At 47.3% G+C, this 20,015-nt stretch overlaps 1 protein-coding gene across 1 annotated transcript in view; it reads right to left on the reverse strand.

Moving 5' to 3' along the window:
- Positions 1 to 3,804: 3,804 nt before the first annotated feature.
- The window catches only part of JAG1 (jagged canonical Notch ligand 1), a 37,000-nt gene continuing 20,789 nt past the window's right edge, over positions 3,805 to 20,015 (reverse strand). Inside the window, exons 6-26 of the mRNA XM_017869175.1 lie at positions 18,896 to 19,026; positions 18,535 to 18,654; positions 17,989 to 18,102; positions 16,659 to 16,772; positions 15,931 to 16,044; positions 15,466 to 15,512; positions 14,955 to 15,128; positions 14,366 to 14,516; positions 13,347 to 13,511; positions 12,101 to 12,214; positions 11,490 to 11,603; positions 11,277 to 11,390; positions 10,998 to 11,114; positions 10,497 to 10,524; positions 9,906 to 9,991; positions 8,605 to 8,718; positions 7,902 to 8,011; positions 7,579 to 7,812; positions 7,230 to 7,361; positions 6,890 to 7,040; positions 3,805 to 6,065 (exon numbers count right to left, since the gene is read on the reverse strand). Coding sequence (XP_017724664.1) covers positions 5,608 to 6,065; positions 6,890 to 7,040; positions 7,230 to 7,361; positions 7,579 to 7,812; positions 7,902 to 8,011; positions 8,605 to 8,718; positions 9,906 to 9,991; positions 10,497 to 10,524; positions 10,998 to 11,114; positions 11,277 to 11,390; positions 11,490 to 11,603; positions 12,101 to 12,214; positions 13,347 to 13,511; positions 14,366 to 14,516; positions 14,955 to 15,128; positions 15,466 to 15,512; positions 15,931 to 16,044; positions 16,659 to 16,772; positions 17,989 to 18,102; positions 18,535 to 18,654; positions 18,896 to 19,026 — 2,902 coding nt within the window. The 3' untranslated portion in view covers positions 3,805 to 5,607. The remainder of the gene's footprint in view (positions 6,066 to 6,889; positions 7,041 to 7,229; positions 7,362 to 7,578; positions 7,813 to 7,901; positions 8,012 to 8,604; positions 8,719 to 9,905; positions 9,992 to 10,496; positions 10,525 to 10,997; positions 11,115 to 11,276; positions 11,391 to 11,489; positions 11,604 to 12,100; positions 12,215 to 13,346; positions 13,512 to 14,365; positions 14,517 to 14,954; positions 15,129 to 15,465; positions 15,513 to 15,930; positions 16,045 to 16,658; positions 16,773 to 17,988; positions 18,103 to 18,534; positions 18,655 to 18,895; positions 19,027 to 20,015) is intronic.

Raw genomic sequence — 20,015 nt, forward strand, 5'->3', positions numbered from 1 at the left:
ACTTTCTAGGCGGAACCAGCTCAGATTGGCGACACTGTCTTAGCAGCCGCCTCCTGTGTCCTCCCTTGAGCCTTTGCATCCATTTTTGTGAACTGCTGATCTCCCAAGGCTTTACCCTTGAAAATCACACTAAGGGCAGGAGCCCGGCATAAACCTAGCAAATTCCCAGAAGAGGCAGAAAACACAGCAACCCAGGAAGCAGGAGCCCGAAGTTCTAGTTCTGGCTATTGCTAACTCTCTGTATAACCTCGGACGAATCCTTGAACCTCTCTGGGCCTGTTTCCTCTTCTGGGAAAGAAGTGGGGGTTGGATCCTTTGATGGGTAAGGTCCTTGATTGCATTAACATCCTGTGATAAAGGTATTTCACATGTAACATCTATGATAAAGGTATTTCAACTGCACGTATCTCAGCAAGGATGAATTAAAACAGCTTTTCACTCTTCAGGTGCAGAACAGAGGGGGCCAACCTGTTTGGTTGCCTGAGTAGTGATTAGGAAGCCAGCTGCAAACTTGTATTTCCCTCTGGGATCACCGATGAACACCACCAGCCCTGCCAAGAGAGCTTCTCTTTAAAACAAAGCTGTTACTTTCATGTTGCTGGCATCTGAGTTTGCTTTCTGGATAACTCAACCCTTGGGTGCTCTGGTGTGGATATTTGCAGTGCGGGTGGGTTGGAGAAGGTAGCAGGCAGACCTCAATTCAAGGTTCTTACTGGATTTAAGAGCCTTTATTCTCCAGGTTAATTTTCCTGACTTGCATATCACAGGTTAATACTGGACCCGGGCATAATGATACATAATTTGAGACTTGTAAAAGCTGCCTTGGACTTGAAAGAAACACACTCTAAGTCAGGAAGGTTGTGCCCAGCATGCAAGAGCAAGTAATACAGGTAGAATATACGTCCAAAGCAAGAGAGCCGCACCCTTTTGACATGATCTCAGAGGGTGCCGTGCAGGATTTAGGCTCCTCGGCTGCCAGGCAGCGATACCACGGCAGCCCTACAAGCATCACTCCCCCCAACCTGCTCTTAGTTTTATTTTAACAGCCATTGGAAGGCAATGGTTTGCAAACGGAAATTCATTATTTTTAATAGACCCCGAAATACCTCGTGGACTTGAAGTGATGCAACAAGATTACCCTAATGGTTTCTAAACTTTGTTTTTAAGACTTCTGGGGCCAGAACCGTAGAGAACTGCCTTAGGGCACCCTTCTAGCTCAGATAACCAAGCTGTTTGTTGGCGTTGCTGGAGACTGACATACCCTGAGCCGGGATGTTTAGCTGCTTGTGGGGTGGAAAAAAAATGTTAAGAAAAATAATTGTTGTTTTTGCAAACTATCTATTTAAAAACAGAACCTCAGGAAGCAGATTTCTGTTCCAATGCTTGGATGAATCAGAGCTTACAAAGTATAAATACACATTAGCAGGAGGAGGCTTCCCATAACCCATGTGCTTGTATGTCTTCCCAGACCAGGAACCTCTGAACTCCTGTTTCTCATTCCCAGTAGAGGCAAGAAAGAGACCCACAGTTGAAACGGAAATGGTGGAGCATCGCTCAGCCCAAGTTTCAAAGCCCGATAGGCCTGTAGAACTTTTTTTTTCCTTTAAAGGCAACTGGTTTTTTGCTGCACATTTGCTCACGTTGGAGCACGAGCACACAGGTGTAAGCCATTTGGAAAGGTGGGAAACCCACGCTCTGGCCCATTTGGCTCCTTGCTACGTAAGAAATATTACAGAATAAGTTAATTTTGACTCACTGACCCCTCGGATCAGCTAATAGGCATGAAGCACTTAGACCACAACTTGCTCAAGGAGCAGTGTAATTATTTTACTTAAAAATGATGTCAGGTGGCAATTTAGCAACAAACTGGCTTCCAGGCTATTTAATTCAGTTTAACAAGGAGGAAAAACATTATAATTAGTTAAGAACTGGTACTGTAGCACTTTAGCAGAGTCGCTCTCAATTTTAGAGTGCATGAGTGGGGGAAGAAGAGCGAGCTTGTCAAAAATTCAGATTCCCAGGCTCCACTTCTGGTGCATCTGGTCTAACAGGGTCATGGACCGGGCCTGGGAATCTGCATCTTAAAATTGTAAACCCTCTCGCAAATCATCAGTCTCATTTGGCTTTTAGTCAATTAAGATGTATCCTCCCCTCCACTTTCTATTCAAATTCTATATCATGTAAGCATAGAATCTCAGGACAGAGCTTCCCATCCTAAACACACCAGCTTTAAGTGTTCTTTCCTAGAGTTTCGTGGGATATTCTAATGCTAGAGTTCTAGTTAGCCAAGTTTCTGGACTGAAAATTTCAGGGGCCTTCCAGGGCCCCTTTAAAGAGAGCCCAGAGTGTTCCTGGGGAATGAATGGTAAAGGCACTGAGTCCCTTCCTCTGTACTTCCCTAACCCCCAAGGATAACCAGAGCACCACTGCCTGCTTCCTTGTTCCTGAAGGGGAAAATTCACCCTTCACAATTAAAGTCCTGGCACTGAGGCATGTCTAGAAGAGGCTGATCTATGCCCTCCCAATACCACGGGTGTCCCTGACAGAAGGTGAGTTAAGACACCACCCATGAATCCCAAGATCCCTTCCCTCCTGGAATAAAGAATTGCAGAGGCTCATTCAACTTTTTTTTTTTTTTTTCTTGGCACAAAAGCATCTGGCAGCCACCCAAGGAATTCTGGGGTCCTGCAGAATCCAAGTTTACAAACCATCAGAACAAGGTTTTGCTTCAGGATAGTGTTTGACTCCACTGCTGCGAAATGACTGTCCCCTGTCCAGTAGAATCTACACTTCTCCCTCCCTCTGACCCCACCTTACAGAAACCCAGCTGTCTACTGGCAGACATTAGTGACAAAGCAGAGCTACGCTAGGGTAGAGCAAGATGTCATGGAAACCTCAACTCTTCACTGTCCAGGCCCTTCAGGCTACCTCCCCAATAAGCCAAAATGGTGTTGGCCACTCTTTGGGTTGTTACAACCCCGAATCCCTTGATGGTCTCTGCTCATGCACAGGGAGCCCAGAACACTTAAAGCCCATCTTTCATTCTTAATCAAGATGTTCCTTAGCATAACTCCAAGCCTAGAAGAAAAAATAAAAGCTTTCCCGAGAACAAAGAAAAATATTTCCATCAGCTTTTCCTCCAAAGTTTGCTGTGCCAGTTATATGAAAACTGGACGTGTGTGGACAGGCCTGAATGTTGAAGCACTGGGGGATGGCTCTGAGAAGGGTGAGCTTTGGCTTTCCTAACCAGAAGCAGGGAACTCCTGGTGACTCTGCACGGCTGCTGGAAGCTGTCCATGTGCTTGTTACCACAGCTCTTTCCTTCCGCAGAGGTACCAGAGGCAAAGCTTATCCCACACCCCACCACGCGATGCGGGGGCAGGGCCTCCACCAGCCACAAGTGAGAGAACCAGAGCTCTCCTGCCCGTGACAGGTGAGGACAGCCCCAACTCTGGAACCTCACAGAAGACCAGAACACCAGCACTCCAAGGCTGCATGGTGAGGCCAGAACACTCATTCCCTGGGAGCAAGGTGATGAGTGATGAGCCCGAACGCCAGAAGCTTGCAACTACCACCTCCTGTGCCGTGAGGAAACCACCCCATGGGTAAATGTGCACAAGAGTCATTTCAGACCACACCCTTACAACAGGACATTAATATGAATCTAAGTAGCCAGGGAAAAAAAAAGGCAGACATTAAATCTCCCTGCTCATTTCCCAACACCAATTCCAAACCCTTTAAAACCCTTTCAGTGCGGTGGCCAGTTCCCCTGATTGCTCACAAACAATTCACCTCCACACTACAGGCCATTAATCCAGTGGTGTTTATTCAAGCAGTATTCACACTTGCTGTTGAATAACAAGGGAATCAAGGCTCCCCTAGATGGGGCTCCCACAGCTCCAGCTTTACAGCAGCCCCAGGTCTTTGAGAACTTCAGATGAGCTTTGTGGTTGAAAAGCCTTTCAGTTCTTCCTCCATGCCTGTTAGGCAGAGCCTATTATACCCCGGATTACCAGAACAGACTCAGCGGGGTGGCAGATGCACACGGCAAAGCCGGGTAGAACTACGTAAGCTCAGAAGAGGCCACACTGTTCCATGTTTTCATACAAAAAAATTTAATAAATATTACTTTTCAAAATTTATTGCCAAGAACAACACATCAAAGATGCATTTTTATGTTCATATAACACTAATAGGACAACACAAAGTATCTTCACGGTCTCAATGGTGAACCAACAAGATTACTCTGTTTTATAAGCCTTTTTGATCTTGAACTTCGTAATAGCACTTTGATTTCCTCACTTAAGGCAGGCAGTGTACTCTATGGCAAATCTAAACAGTGATCTTACTGGACATTTTATGGTTCAAGTATTCAACTAGCTTATTAGAATACTCCCTAAATGCAGAAGATTAAAAAAAAAAATCAATTCTACAAGTGGTTCAGTATTACGTACGAATGGTGAAAAGAAATCAGAATTTACAAAGTAAGATTTGTGTGCTTCCAACTTCACACAATTAATTTGATGTTTTTAATCATATTCAACCACTCACATTTTGGCTACGTTAAGTCATAGCTCAACTTGTTCCCTTACTGCTCTGCAGCAGATCACCTGCCTGTCTCTTTTCAAGTCTAAAGCAGAAAAACAAAAAAACAAAAAACCTGTTCTAGACTAATCCTCAAACTGCCTCAGTCAGTCCTTAAAACGTGTTTTAAGTGATGCTATAGAAGGTGTTTTAAACATCTGACATCGTACAAAAAAATTCCATCAGTATTCTGGGCACGGAAGCCCATCCTATTGTTTTAAAATAAACTATTTTCAAACACCTTAATTTTGGCTTATAGGCAACAAGTAATGAGAAGAATTAAAAAAAAAAAAAAGCCATACACTTACAATGCTATCAAAACCTTCAATTCTAAACACATACATATAAATAAAAGGAATGATGTTTTAAGGCTCTTATTAAGTTAATAAATCAAATATACACAGTGATTAATAAAAAAGAATTATTTACATAACTATACAAAGTTCTACTTTTGACATTTTTTTCTTCTTTAAATTCTTCATTTTACCAGCAACTGCTGACATCAAAGTCTCCCCTCCCCCAACAACAAAAATACAATAAAAAAAATAAATAATAAAGTCATTTGTGATCGTTGCTGTGGTTCTGAGCTGCAAAGGCACTTTCAAATACAGAACTACTTGTACGTCATCATAAAACCAATATACAAAAACAACTCAAGAGTCAATAAATATAAATAAAACTATGATCTAAGACTGCATCACCATTAGGACATCTGGCAGAAGTGGGAGCTCAAAGAGCAGGGGGCTGGGCAGGCTCCTGGGAGCCCGATCCGAGACGTGTCGGCTGCAGGGGGACAGACAACCAGGGTACTGTCGACTAGCTTTTTGCATAGCTGTGAGATGCGGCACTCGATTTCCCAGCCAACCACAGAAACTACCATTGCCAGTGTAAGCCAGCTTGTCAAAACTTAAATTAACACAGGGATTCTAAGTCAACAACAGCCTCAGACTCGAGTATGACACGACAGTTTAAAGAACTACAAGCCCTCAGACTCTACCTAGCGGCAGTGGTGCCCGCGGTCTGCTATACGATGTACTCCATCCGGTTTAAGCTCTGGGCACTTTCCAAGTCTCTGTTGTCCTGTTTGTTTGTCCAGTTTGGGTGTTTTGTCGGCGTGCTGTTGGGGGGCTTCTCTTCTCTGTCTACCAGCGTGTACGCCGGCTGCTTGGCAAACCGGGCCTTCTGCTGGTGTTTGTCCATGTCGTCCTCTTCTACTTCGGAGTTGTGTGTCCTTATTTTAGACATTTTGGAGTTCTTGTTCTCGTAATCCTTGATGGGGACGGTGTTGGCCCCATGTTTCTCAATGGGGTTTTTGATCTGGTTCAGCTGCTCCCGCACGTTGTTGGTGGTGTTGTCCTCGGAGGCCGAGTGTGTGTGGCTGCCCGGCTTCCTCCGCTTCCGCAAGCACCAGTAGAAGGCCGTCACCAAGCAACAGATCCAAGCCACGGTTAAGACAGAGCTCAGCAAGGGAACCAGGAAATCTGTAAGGCAGGCACAAAACCAATTAACTCTCCAAGAAAGAAAGAAAAAAGCATCACCGCAGGAACAAAAGAATACCAACAGTGGTTCTCCTGCCCTTTGTCCCTCAGAGGGGGGCCACAGGGACAAGTCCCTTTTCATCATTGCATATGGTCACTTCACAACTTGATAAGCAAATGCTGGGATCAAGCCCCTGTAGACCTTGATACTCTTATCCCTGGAGAAACTGGGTGAAGCAGCAGCTCCTACAGGTTCTTTGACTTCACATGGGGAGAGCAGTGTCTTGTTAAGTCTGGCTACTGAGGCAGCTCAGTACAGGAGTCAGTTTTCAGAACTAGAAACGCGATTCAAATTAGCACAGACAGCTCAAACGTGCCATGGCTCCATGCCCAATCTCTCTCTTGGCTGAAACAGTGCTCGAGATCCTCAGGAGGGAAGCCTGGACATCCTGCAGGGCCATCAAGCCTCACAGCCCTCAGCAGTGGCTGGGCTGTCCCAGGACACCTAAATGCCAAGTCAGGCTTTGTACAGCTTCAAACTCAAGGCCAAAGGACAAGCAGTGTCCTAGGGCTTTGTCATGGATCTAGGCACAATACCTGTTCTGCAGGGAACATTGCATAGTGTGTTGGGAAAGAAAATATGAGGCAGATCTCTATTCCCATGGGCCATGTGACCGTAGTCAAGTAGGCTGCCCTCAGTTCTGTTAAATTGGGAGCTCCTGCAAGGGTAGGACACTGCCAAGTAATCCCCCGACCTGATGGCTTTATTGAAGTGTAATGAGATCGTCTGTCATCACACAAATAAACTAGTCCCACTTGACACCTACCTGTTCTGTTCTTCAGAGGCCGCCTCTGAACTCTCACTTCTGCAACAGCAGCAATGAGCGAGCTGTTTCCATCACGTTTACTAACAAGATCAATTATTTTGTCAGTGATTTCCTTGATCGGGTTTCCATCATCCCGTATATCTTCAGCAGACTGGAAAAAGAATGATCAGACTTGAGAGTCAGGGGAATATTCAAAGCAGCCTTTCTTCAAAATTACTTGACAATCTGTGTCTGCAAAGCTTTTTGTCAGTGAATTTGCTCCATTCAGACACTGGTTAACCGAAGTTTGTTAACTGCCTTGTAGTCAGAATAGTGAGGTGTGAATGGGTCTTATACTTACAATGGCCACATGTATTTCATTGTTCGCTGAAGGGGAAGGCTCACAAGCGATGTAGATTGAATATTCAGCGGAAACATTCTTCAAAATATTCAAATTTCGCAATTCACTGCAAATGTGCTCTGTAGTAAGACCCTGTAACGATTTTAAAAACCCACACACGTGTAAGATTGAGAGGAAGAACAAAAGGCTGAGATGTTCTCTTTGAGGCTGGGCTAAGTTCAAGCTCACTTTACTATAAGACAGGAATTGAGGCTAGGGAGAACTAGATCCTAGCTCATGACATTCCTCCTTTAAAGCAAGCAAGCAGACATCCACCATTCCAAAATAAAAATAAAAACTTGTTACGTACTGGTGACATCATCTCCTTGTTAAAGGTAAATGTGATGTTCGCACAGTTATCCTGGTAATAGGAGTCAGAGGTGCACTTCGTCTTCACCGGCTGGAGACTGGAAGACCGACACTCGCCCACACCAGTGCAGGGGTGGACGAAGCACTGGTCGTCCAGGATGGGGATGCAGCTCTGCCCGCTGGGGCACTCGCTGTGCCCTTTGTGGAGCAGGCATGGTCGAGGGCCACACCAGACCTGGAGAAAAACAGAAGCTGGCAGCTTAGCAGGCATGCTCACCCCTGATTCCAGAACACAGGTGAATTGCGGCAGCCATCATGTCCTACCTTTGAGCAGGCGATCCGTCCATTCAGGCATTGGCAGGTATTACAGTCATCATCCCATTTGGCCCCATCTGGTATCACACTCCCCATGGTGATGCAAGGTCTCCCTGAAACTGACAGGTGGAGACTGGTGAGCAGTTTATTTTTCTGTGAACCGGATCAGGGTTCAATTCTTTGGTCCCTGTTATGAAATGGTTACACCTGTGCCCTTTGCCATGTTAAGATCATTCTTCCCACAGTAACAGCATGTATACTTCCTACCTTTGCTGGCTCTGCGCTTGGCCACAAGACCTGCTCTGGCCAATGTAACATTAGCAGATGTGATGTAAGCAGAGCCTGTGACCAGCCTCTTGCACGCCTACCATTGGCAACGAAAGGAATATGCCCCAGACACAGCCACTGGCCGAACTGAACCCAACCCACAGCACAATCTTTCTGCCCATGCTGCATATCGTAAGCAGTAAAAATAATGCTTGCTGCAAGCCACAGCAGTTTGGGATGGTTTGGTACACAGTACTGTGGCAATAGCTGACCAAAAACAGCTACCTGTTTTGGGGAAGACTCTTCACGTTTCCCTTTCCTTGCAGCCCCCCACTGTGTGTTCCCTCCCTGAGCACAGTGGCTTATTTGCGAAAAGTCAAAATGGTGACTGCAAAGGTCACTCACCCCAGAAGACCCATGGGCAGCTGGAGCCTGGCACACATACCTTCCTGGCACTTGGCACCACTGTGCCCTGGAGGGCAGATACACCGGTAGCCATTGATCTCATCCACACAGGTGGCTCCAAAGGCACAAGGTGAAGACTGGCATTCATTGATGTCTAGAAGAAATGGAGTTCAAGTTTAGGGACTGATGGTTTGTAGCAATGTTTTGAGATTTTTATTGACATAATGTACTAGAAAAGCATATTATCATAAGCTTGATGAATTTTCACTCAGGTAAGCAGCATCCAAAAGAAGAAACAGATCATCTATTGCAAAAACCTCTCATCATTGGCCCCCAAGGGCCGCCACCATCCTGAATTCTAACAGTGGAGAACCATTTTGGGAGGCAGCAATTTTTAATTTGATTCCTTTCTCTGACAGTGCAGTTTACAGCAAGCCTGGCAAAGTTTCCTGGAAAGGGTGAGACGGTAAACATGTCGGGCTTTGTGGAGTATATAGTCTCTGTCACAACTATTCAACTCTTGTGGTATCATGAAAGTAGCCATAGACAATGCTTAAATGAATGTGTGGCTGTATGCCAAGAAAACTGTATTTATAAAAACAGACAGTGGGCTGGAGACAGCCCCTAGGCCACAGTTTGCCAACTGTTTATTTAGAAACATGAAACAGATACAACCTGCCCCCATCTAGTGCTGAAGACTAGTTAATCCCAGACTTGGATTTCAAGCACCAGTAAAATTTCAGACAATTTGGGTACAAGAATCAAACCATAACTACTCTAGCACCTTTTTTTGTTCTGTAAGAGAAAGGGCTTGTAAAAAAAAAAAAAAAAAAAGTAGAGAAAAGGCTCGAAATAATACGTTTTAAACTTCTTGAAAAATTGCATTGCCTGCCCGTATTTTCCTATTTTAGTCATTTCTCCAGGGCCTGATCAGACCCAACAGAGACAAGCCTCTGGAAGCCACAGTCGTCCTCCCTTCCGTTTGTATTAGCTCTATCCTATACCAGTGTAGCTGCGGTTACATCTGCTTGCCCATAATTTCATGTTAGTCATGGGGAAATGCACACACTTTCTTCAGGACCCCAGTGTAATCATCAGATTCTGTGGCTGGCACTCTCTCCCCAAGAACAAGGAGGGCGACACCACCCAGGGAACCACCAGCAGGTACCTGGGAGGACCAGCCTGGGAAATCTTAATCCTAGCTGGAAGAGGGAGATCCTTTGCTCTCTGAGAGCTACTTAAACGGAATGGTGGCTTTGTTTTTAAAGATGAAAGTCTCGGGCTGAGGTATGGAATGAAGGGGTAAAGCCATTGGGAAAATCAGACAGGGACAGTCCTTACTTATTCTGCAGTCAGGTCCAGCAAAACCCGGGGCACATTCGCACCGGTACCAGTTGTCTCCATCCACACAGGTGCCGCTGTTGTAACTGAGAAAGCAAAGACCGCCTTGGTTACCAACCTCCCAGTCCATTATTCTGGCTGCCAATCACTCGCATGTCACCAGTTACAGTCAGTGGCTCTCACCTCATGGCTATTGCCTGGGGAACTTTAAAGAATACCGATGCCTGGGTCCCACCCCCAGAAAGTCTAATTTCATAGGTCTTGGTTGCAGCCCAGGCAGTGGGATTTTTAAAAGCTCCCAGGTGATTCTGGTGTGCAGCCAAGGTTGAAAAATCACTGCTCTAAATGAGGACACAAGCTGGCTAATTAAAGTGTGGTCCATAGAGCAGCAGGATCGCTTCACCTGGGAGCTTGTTAGAAAAGCAGTCTGAAGCCCCACCCCAGACCTCCTGACTCAGAACTTGCATTTTAAACACGATCCCTGGGTGATTCACACACACACACACACACACACACACACACACACACACACACACAAACACACACACACGATACTGGACGAGTGCTGGCTTAAAAGGATGTCACACTTACCAGGGATGAGGGCTGCAGTCATTGGTATCTGCAAAGAAAAGACAACTTAATAGTGAGGCCTTCAACAGGGAAAGCGGTCTTAGCCCTAAGTAAAACCACCACTTATTTCCTTAATACCCAAATGATAAAGTCGTAGTTAACACCAGCAAAATACCTTTGCTAAATTGGAACCAGGCCCACACTACACTTAGTTTTGCTGTGGGACACATGTACACAGGAAGAGGCCCTGGTAGGGGATAGGGGTGGGGGTGAGAATGGAAGGAGACAGGCTGCTGGTCAGACCCAGAGCTGGGAACTGAGACGCCATCTGTCTCCACTTATCTCATTGGCGACTTTCTCATGCCCAGGTCAGGGCTGTATCCCATCAAGTCATTAATGCAGACCCAGGTGATACAAAAGCAGACATCAAACAGCTCTGCTTCTGGTTTCCATTGCAAGTCCCCAAGGGTGTCAGGATCTGCTCCGACAGCCCTGGGAGAGTTCAAGGGGGAGGACACTCACTCTGAGCACAGATGGGTCCCTCCCAGCCTTCCTTGCAGACGCACGTAAAGGACTCGCCGTTGACCACACATGTGCCCCCATTATGGCAGGGGTTGGGCAGGCAGCTACTGTTTCGGGCTATAAAGAAGAGCAGACACGACCACCCTCCCTGAGTATCCAGAAACAGTCTGGAGGGGCAAGAACCAGGCCCAGAGAAATATCATAGGCTCCAGGGGCCAACCAGCAGACACGCCCAGGTGGCCATGCCCACTGCAGATCCCATGTGGGGCAGAAAGTTACCTATGTTACAGGTGGTTCCTTCCCAGCCGCCAGGACACATGCACTTAAAAGCATCCCCCTCATCATAGCAGGTGCCACCATTGTTGCACGTGGCCTCGTCACACTGACTGTCACCTGGAAGAAAATATCTCAGTGTGAGTCCCAGTGGCCCCCTCCCACAGGAGACAGAGGGAAGGGTCTCAGAGATAGCATCCAAGGCCAACTACCACTTACGTGAGTGGCAGGTCTTTCCTTTCCACCCGTTTTTACAGTCACAGTAGAAGTCATTGACCAGGTCGCGACACGTGCCCCCATTGTGGCAGGGGTTCTGGCTGCAGTCATTAATATCTAGAATCAAAGAGGAGACAATCGGCTGAAGACCAAGTCCAGGACCACTCACGACAGGCAAGAGCCAAGCCTTTCCTACTGCTACATCCAACACCCTATTCTGAGAACAGCCACAGTCGTAGTACTTTAACACAATCAGGCTTTTCCAGGAATAAAGGGGCTCCCAACCAGGTTACTTTGAATGCCACAAGTTAGGCAAGATGTGGGGTGGGCCTCTGGAAGTCCCATGAAATTAAAGTAGAAATATGACTTTCCTTGCAAGCAGGAATATTTATTACACAGTCAAATTCTATAGCTCCTCAGCAGAAGTTCCTCCCCATAAGCTGTCATCAGTACTCAAACGCAAATGAGACACAAGTGATACTGTCCCATTGCAGACATCACTGGGGTCTCGCTTCCAGAGATTTCCAGGACAAAGAAAGATTTCCCACATTGAGGTGGGATCCCTCCAACATGACCCATACATCCCAGAGCTCCCCAAACAGTGGCAGACTCACTGGTTTCACAGTAGGCCCCCTCCCAGCCGTCACTACAGATGCACTTGTAGGAGTTGACACCATCGATGCAAGTACCACCGTTTCTACAGGGGTTGCTCTCACAATCATTAATATCTACCAAACAAAGCAAAAAAAAAAGAGCTGAAGGACAAGTGAAGCCATAGACAAGCACTGTTCAGCAGTTTTCATGGCTCCCTCCTGACACAATGCACCTGGCACCTCCACCTGCCACCCTCCATCAGGGCTGTTTCTCAAATTAGACAGGCGGCTTATCAAGCAGAGGCTTCCAGAGTGCCTTACCCACTTAATGCCCTCACATGGGCATTCAGTCACCTGTACTTGGTGAAAGTGGGGAAGAAACTCCTAAAGAGGAACCACCCAACCTAGCAACATTCCAGAATGTTCCAACATAGATATGGAGGCTCCGAGGCAGAGTGATCTGGTAAATTGAACACAACCTCAGTCTTAGATCCCAGATGTAAGGATAAGCCTCGACCGGTCTTCCCCAGCCTTGCTGTTTCTGATTAAAACAATTTCGCCGGGCGCGGTGGCTCAAGCCTGTAATCCCAGCACTTTGGGAGGTCGAGACGGGCGGATCACGAGGTCAGGAGTTCGAGACCATCCTGGCTAACATGGTGAAACCCCATCTCTACTAAAAAATTTAAAAAAAAAGCTAGCCGGGCGAGGTGGCTGGTGCCTGTAGTCCCAGCTACTCAGGAGGCTGAGGCAGGAGAATGGCGTAAACCCAGGAGGCGGAGCTTGCAGTGAGCTGAGATCCGGCCACTGCACTCCAGCCTGGGCGACAGAGGGAGAAAAAAAAAAACAATTTCAACACTGCGGGGCGCAGTGGCTCACACCTGTAATCCCAGCACTTTGGGAGGCCGAGTGTGTTGGGGGGGGGGGAGCGGATCATCTGAGGTTGGGAGTTTGAGACCAGCCTGATCAACATGGGGAAACCCCATCTCTACTAAAAATACAAAATTAGCTGGGCATGGTGGCACATGCCTGTAATCCCAGCTACTGAGGAAGGCTGAGGCAGGCAGGAGAATCGCTTGAACCTGGGAGGCCAAAGGTTGCGGTGAGCCAAGATCGCGCCACTGCACTCTAGCCTGGGCAAGAGCAGCGAAATTTGGTCTCCAGAAAAAAAGAAAAAAGAAAAAACTTTCAACACCAATGATCCCAGGGCGGCGCAGGGGCAGGGACAGACTGGGGAGCACTGGTCCCTTCCCGGATGAGGGAGTCTTACTTTCATGGCAGTATGTTCCCGTGAAGCCTTTGTTACAGTCACAGGTGAATTTGCCTCCCGACTGACTCTTGCACTTCCCGTGGGGACCACAGACATTCGAGGAAATATATCGCACCCCTTCAGGTGTGTCGTTGGAAGCCATGGCCACTGTGCAACTGTCAATCACTAGAAGATAGGCTTGGGATCAGATCACAGCCATGCACCCACAGACGCAGCATTCCTAAGCCAAGGGCCTAGGCCAAGCCCACTTTCCTGGAGACAGGGACCCTCTGGCTAATGAGACACTCCCCAGGGAAGCCAAGATACTGGCAACATGCCACATCACATTATGATGTGGCAAAGTCGAGACTCCAGGCAAAGAGTTTTAAAGCATTTTCTCCCTCCACAACCAGGAAAACCCACACGCTTGCAAGTCCCCTTCATGCTATCTTTGACATCTACCCAATTTGGTAAACACTTGCTAAGGAAAAAGGACCTGCTTTATTCACTTCCTTTTTGACCTTAAGCAAGGCTCAAGGACAATCTTATAGAAGCTTTAAATGTTGTGCTACCTAATACAGCAGCCACCGGCCACATGTGGCTATTTACATTTAAATGAACTAAAATGAAGTAAAAGCAGTTTCTAGTTGCGGTAGCCACAGTCTACATTGCCTGGGGCTCCCACACCTGACCGTGCAGATACAGAACATTCCCCCAGTCTGCCGTTGCAGGAAGTTCTGTTGACAGTGTTGTTCTCAGGCATTTGCCTCAGCGTTGCACATCAGCCCACCCCAGAACAGGAATGCTAAATGGATTTCACATTCTCTCCCCTGGGCTACTTGTAGACATGGCTCTCCCACTGGCAGGCCTGAATAGATTGTTTCCACGTGTTGCGGCCCGCTACACAGACAGCATCATTTCACTGTAGAGGTCCTCCTCACCAATACATTACTTCTCAAGTGTAGCAAGGGGCAGCGGTAGTAAGTGGGAACAAAAGGAAAAAGTCGGGAGACAGCCAGGTCCCAGGAGAAGGGAGGTACCTTCACACGGGGTCGTGCGGCAGTGGTCTTTCAGGTGTGAGCAGTTCTTGCCCTCATAGTCCTCGGGGCACTTGCAGAAATAGTCGCTGGCACGGTTGTAGCACTGGGCACCGTTCTGGCAGGGATTAGGCTCACAATAATCGATGTCCAGCTGCAAATATCAGGAACAGGGAAAAGGGGGAGGGATCAGGGTAAAACAAAGGTGTCATGATAACTTCTCTGGGGCAGCAGGCACTGGAATCTGACAGTTCCTTCTGTTTCTATTAGAAGACACCCTGTAAGATACATCTCCATGCCCTAGGGACTGCCAATGTCCATATTTGAAACAACGGAGCAGAGTGGGAGAGGGAGCCCAAGAAGGGGTGGAGGGAACCAAATAGAACACAAAGAGGAAGACACTAAGAAGAAAATAATTCGTCAATATCTCCTTCCACCAGCATTTGTCTAGCAGAGACTCTGTTATCAATAGGATGTTAACAGATGTCAGGAAATTCCAGACATAAGAGCTGAGGGAGGAATAAAGGGGAAGTGGAGGAGGCAGCGGCTCTGCTGTAAAAACTTGGCCATCTGAGGTTTTGCCACCACTCACCTGACAGAGGTTTCCAGAGAAACCAGTGGGACACAGACACTGGAATCTGTTGATTTCATTCTGACAGTGACCCCCATTCAAACAGGGGTTGCTGGCACATTCATCGATGTCTCTCTCACAGTGATCGCCTGCATAGCCAGGTGGACAGATACAGCGATAACCATTAACCAAATCCTGGAAGAGGAGAAGGAGAGAGAGAGACACGTGCTTTTTTTTCTATGTATTCCACAAACACAGGGCTTCAGCGGTTTAGCATGACTGTTGCGGTTTTGCTGGTTCACTGAAATAGCCAAATGCCAAACCTCTGTAAATGGTTAGAGGAATTTCTACGTGCATGCCTTCAAAATGACTCCCACGAGGCTGGGGTAACATAAGCCCTAGTGAAACTTCTGAGAGACTCGTTTTCACCCAAGTTTTAAATCTCACAGGGACAGAGCTCTCCCAGTGTCACACAAATCTAAAGATTTGTTGTCAATTGTCAAAGTTTTGATTTAAGCAAAGATTTACATACCCGACAGGAGGCGTCATTCTGACACTGGCCAAGGCAGTCATTAATATCTAAAAAATAAATAAGTCATCATTTTAAAGAGGTAATTTACAGTGAAATTGGGCTTAATTGAAAAGCCTTCTCAGCTCAGGATAGATAAGTTTCAAATCAGATTTCCTGTGTGCTTCCCGTGAGATAAGGTTATTAGGCTGGGTGGGGACCCTCCCTAATTCTTCCAGAATGAGGGAGTGAAACTTCACATCATTGTTTCAGCCACATTATCAGAATATGGCTGGTTTTAGCAGCTAAATGAGCCTGATAAATGAGTGTCTGTTTTCACTGCTGCACTGACCACTCCCTCTCAAAAAAACATTCCCACTCTAAGGTTTTTCTTCTACTGCTCCAGTCGTAGGACTGGAGCCTCAATACAGACCAGCAAGTCGGCTACCCAAGTGTCATGAAAATCAAAATGGAAACAAAGTCACTCACTTATGTCACAATTCTGACCCATCCAGCCAGGAAGACAGTCGCAGTAGTAGCTGGCAATGAGATTCTTACAGGATTTGGCGTTTACACAAGGTTTGGCCTCACATTCATTTGCATCTGAAAGGAGATGGGGATGAGCATGAGAAATGAAGTTCAACCCGAATCTCCCCCACCTTGTAAAAAAGAAAAGAACAGGCCAGAGTTTGTCTGAGACATAAGACATTTTAATAAGCTAGCTAAATAAAAGATACTAGAGGTTCCCGCTATTTTAAGCATCTGATCCCTCTCCCTAGCCATTATCCAATAAGAACGCTAATTGATAACTTTCCAGCTGCTAGTTAACCAGCCCCCAACAGAACAGCAGAAAGCCACCAGGCATTTCTGTGCAAAACCCAGTGCAGCCTAGTTGCTGGGATTTAAATGTGGCAAAAAGAATGCAGACAGCTCATTCCTCATGAGATCATCCCCGTTTGGAACCCAGCTGAACACTCCTCGGACAGACGATTGACATGGTTCAAGGAATCCCACGACTTTCCCACAGGGCCTAAAAGAGCTAGTCCATTTGCATTCAAGTTATTTCTCCCAGGCCTGCTAGACTCTTGATAATAAATTACTTCTTAGCATGATGGAGTGTGAACTCACACTGCCGGCCACACGCTCGTCTTCTGTAACGGCTTTGACAATCAAAGCCAACCTTGATATAAAAATTACAGTCGCAGGGATTTTCTTACCTAACTGGCATGTTTTGCCAGTCCATTGTGGGGGGCACACACACTTAAATCCGTTAACCAGGTCCTGGCAGGTGCCGCCGTGGGAACAGTTATTAGGAGAACAGTCATCAATGTCTGGTCAACAAGAAAAGGAGGGGGTTGACAATTTAATTCAATCCATCTGACAGTTACATCCTTTAACATCACCTCTCACATGAGGGGCTGTCATTGAAGAGCCAGACACCTGCTACAAGGAAAGCTACAGCAGGACAAGTGGGACGGTGACGATAAGGCCGAAGCCTTGATTTTAGCTTTAAATCCCCCACTGCCCCAGTTCATGTAATCCCCAACCTAAGTAGTGGGGAGAAAGACAGCTGGATCCTGACAGAGCATCCGCCCAGGAGGAACACAGGACATCTCTATCTGCCTAATCTTTATTTTTAAAGAAAAGTTTCATCATGGCTCAGAAGTAGCTAAGGAGTAAGGAAAAACAGTTCTTTCAGGTGGAAAACCTTATTCTTCTTATTTGCTTAGAGTTTGCCCAAAATAGCACACCTAGAGGCTGCATTCTCCACTTCTGCTCTGACCAGAGAGAACTCCTGACAATTTATCAAGTATTCATTTTTGTGTCTTTATGACAACCCTCAGAGACGGGAATTGCTACTGTGCCATTTAAAGAGGGCCCTAGGAGCTTCTGTGGCCTGCTGGAGTTCCGAAAGTGATGGGTGGGGGCCCAGGACCAGCACAGGCAAGCTGACCCCAGAAATCCACATCCATAACCACACCTGGGGTGCTGATGACAGCGGTTCTTAGGCCTGGCTGCACTGCAGAATTTCAGAAGTTTATCAGAGACCATGGACTCCCGGATTCTGGAGGGAATCTGGGGGACCCAGAGATTTACACTGTAAGGCACCCCAGGTGATTCTGACATACAGCCCTGTCTCACAGCCAAAGGAACTCTGCAGGCCAGGTTCTTCTTTTGGGGCCCCCGGCCCTATGACAAAATCCAGTAGTGAGTGACAACCTCCCCTGAAGGCAGCCTCTCCATGGCTGCAAGGAGAATAACCACAATTGGAAGGTGGCCAGCTCCAGGAAGCAGATGCAAAGGAACAAGCGATTCCACGAGGACGTTCCTTCCAAGAACAGATACATGCACTACCTTAGTGGGACAGGATAGGGGTGCTGGGGGACTTCCAAACACACAAGCCGCCAGACTGCTTACCAGACTTATGCCTGCACCCGCCCCTCTCCCGCTGAGACATCACACTGGACAAGCCTAGGTACCTCTCCCCAGCGTGGTATCTTGGCACAAGGATCCTTAGAATGGACACAGGCTGAAAATTGGACTTACTTGTAGAGCACGTGGGGCCGGTCCAGCCTGGGGAACACTCACACTCAAAGCCCAGGGAGGTCTCCTTACAGCTGCCTCTGTTGTGGCAGGGATCAGAGAGGCAGGCGTGCTCAGCTGCAAAAACCAGGATGGCAGTCAGCGAGGGATGCCTGCACACCACTGCCTCCCCACGTGCCCCTCCAACCGAATCCCACACCACAGCCACTAGTGCAAGCATATTTCAAAAACCAAAAGCAAGCGTGGGATAGAAGCCTGCTGTGTCTAAGAAAGAAAGGAAGTCATCTTTCTCACTGAGCTGTCTCTAACCACATTCTGAGACATCGCAGAGCTGGGGTCATTTCATCTCCCGCTGCCTCCTATATGAATCAACATCATCCAAAAAACCTTCGGGACTTGAAAGTTACAAAAGCCTATAGAATGGCTGGGATAAGGCCTATCTTTGGAGGCTATTTCCACTTTTTTTTCCTTAAGTCCTTAAGTATATTTTTTAAAGGCGGAGTATAGAAAAATTAGACAGAGGACTCTCATTCAGCTTGGACCACTTACCAATTTCACAGTTGGGTCCTGAATACCCCTCAGGGCAGGAACACTGATATTTGTCAGGGCCTGTGTTGCTACAAGTTCCCCCGTTGAGACACGGCTGATGGGTCCCACAGTAATTGAGATCTGCCAAAAAGATCCTGGAGTCACTAAGAGATGCCTGTGAAGGTGGCGAACCTGCCATGTTTCTAGCCCCAATCGTCTTTTAAAAAGAAAACCAGAAAACCCACACAGCATTCAAGGAGAATTCAGAATAAAAGCCCCTGCCAATAAAATTAAAAACCAAATTACTGCCATCCCACCCCCAGATCCCACACTCCTCCCGAGGCCCGCATCCCACCCTGGGTCTCATCCCTAGGGGCCATACCTTTGTCACAGAGCTGGCCGCCCCAGTTGGTCTCACAGAGGCACTGCCAGGGCTCGTTGCAGATGCCATGGACGCATCCCGGGTGCGGGATGCACTTATCACAGTATAGGCCTTGCCAGCCGTACTGGCACCTGCAGACACACAGCACACCTGCAGGTTAGCCTTTTGAACGTTAAGAGAGACCTGCACAATTCAAACAGAAGACTGCAAAGTCCAGCCTTTTTCTGTTTTGTTTCTGGGGACAGGGTGGTAGACTCCCAAGGCTCATCAGGGGCTCCGTATAAACAAACATTTTCACAGTTGGGCTGAGGTCCCCTCCCAGCCGACTCCTGACAAAAGGAGGGCTGTTTGGGAAGAGGCCAGCATGGGGATGCCCTTCACAAAGCCACTCTCTTCTCAGGCTCACACGAGTGAGCCAAAGGTGAAGGCATGGAATAAATCAACCTGCGCACCTAGTTGCGACAGACTGTAGAGAAAGGACTCTCCTGGTGACAAGAGGGCTATGCCAAAGTCTCTGCAGACGCCGCACTTGCCACTCTGCTCTTTGCACAGAAAGTCACGACCCCAGCTCACAGAAAGGCAACAAGCCACCAAGTGCAGCAGGAAACCACGTCACGATGACGCTTTATTCAAAAAAAAAACAAGGAGAGAAAGGGGCACCCTCCTCCCTTGGCCAAGGCCAGAGTAGGCTCTCTAAACCCACTTCTATAGGGAAGGAGAAGGAAATGACAACACCTGGAACCAACTCCATAATTTGTGTGCCATTACTGTGTGCTAATTTATAGTGATTTCTTGCTTTGCCAAGAAAAGAAAAAAAAAGCAGTCTGCTTAATTCATCTAGCATTGGGGGAGTTGAGGTTCTTTTATATAAGCACCTTGATTAATCGTACTCTTTTGGGGCCAAATAGTGCCTTTGATCCCCAAACAAAAACAAAAACAAAACAACTTTCACCTGGGGTGGGAGAGGGGTCAGCATCTCAAACCACTCTCCAAGTTTCAAGCCCTCTGAAACTTTAATTGCCTTCTCAAGAGCCAGGTTTTAACAAGGGTAGGGGAAGGCAGGGAGAAACATCAACTAGCCTGCCGGTGGAGGGCGGAGGGCGGAGGGTGGAGGGGGGAG

This window comes from Rhinopithecus bieti, unplaced genomic scaffold (genome assembly GCF_001698545.2).
Source record: "Rhinopithecus bieti isolate Rb0 unplaced genomic scaffold, ASM169854v2 scaffold_8, whole genome shotgun sequence".
NCBI lineage: Eukaryota > Metazoa > Chordata > Mammalia > Primates > Cercopithecidae > Rhinopithecus > Rhinopithecus bieti.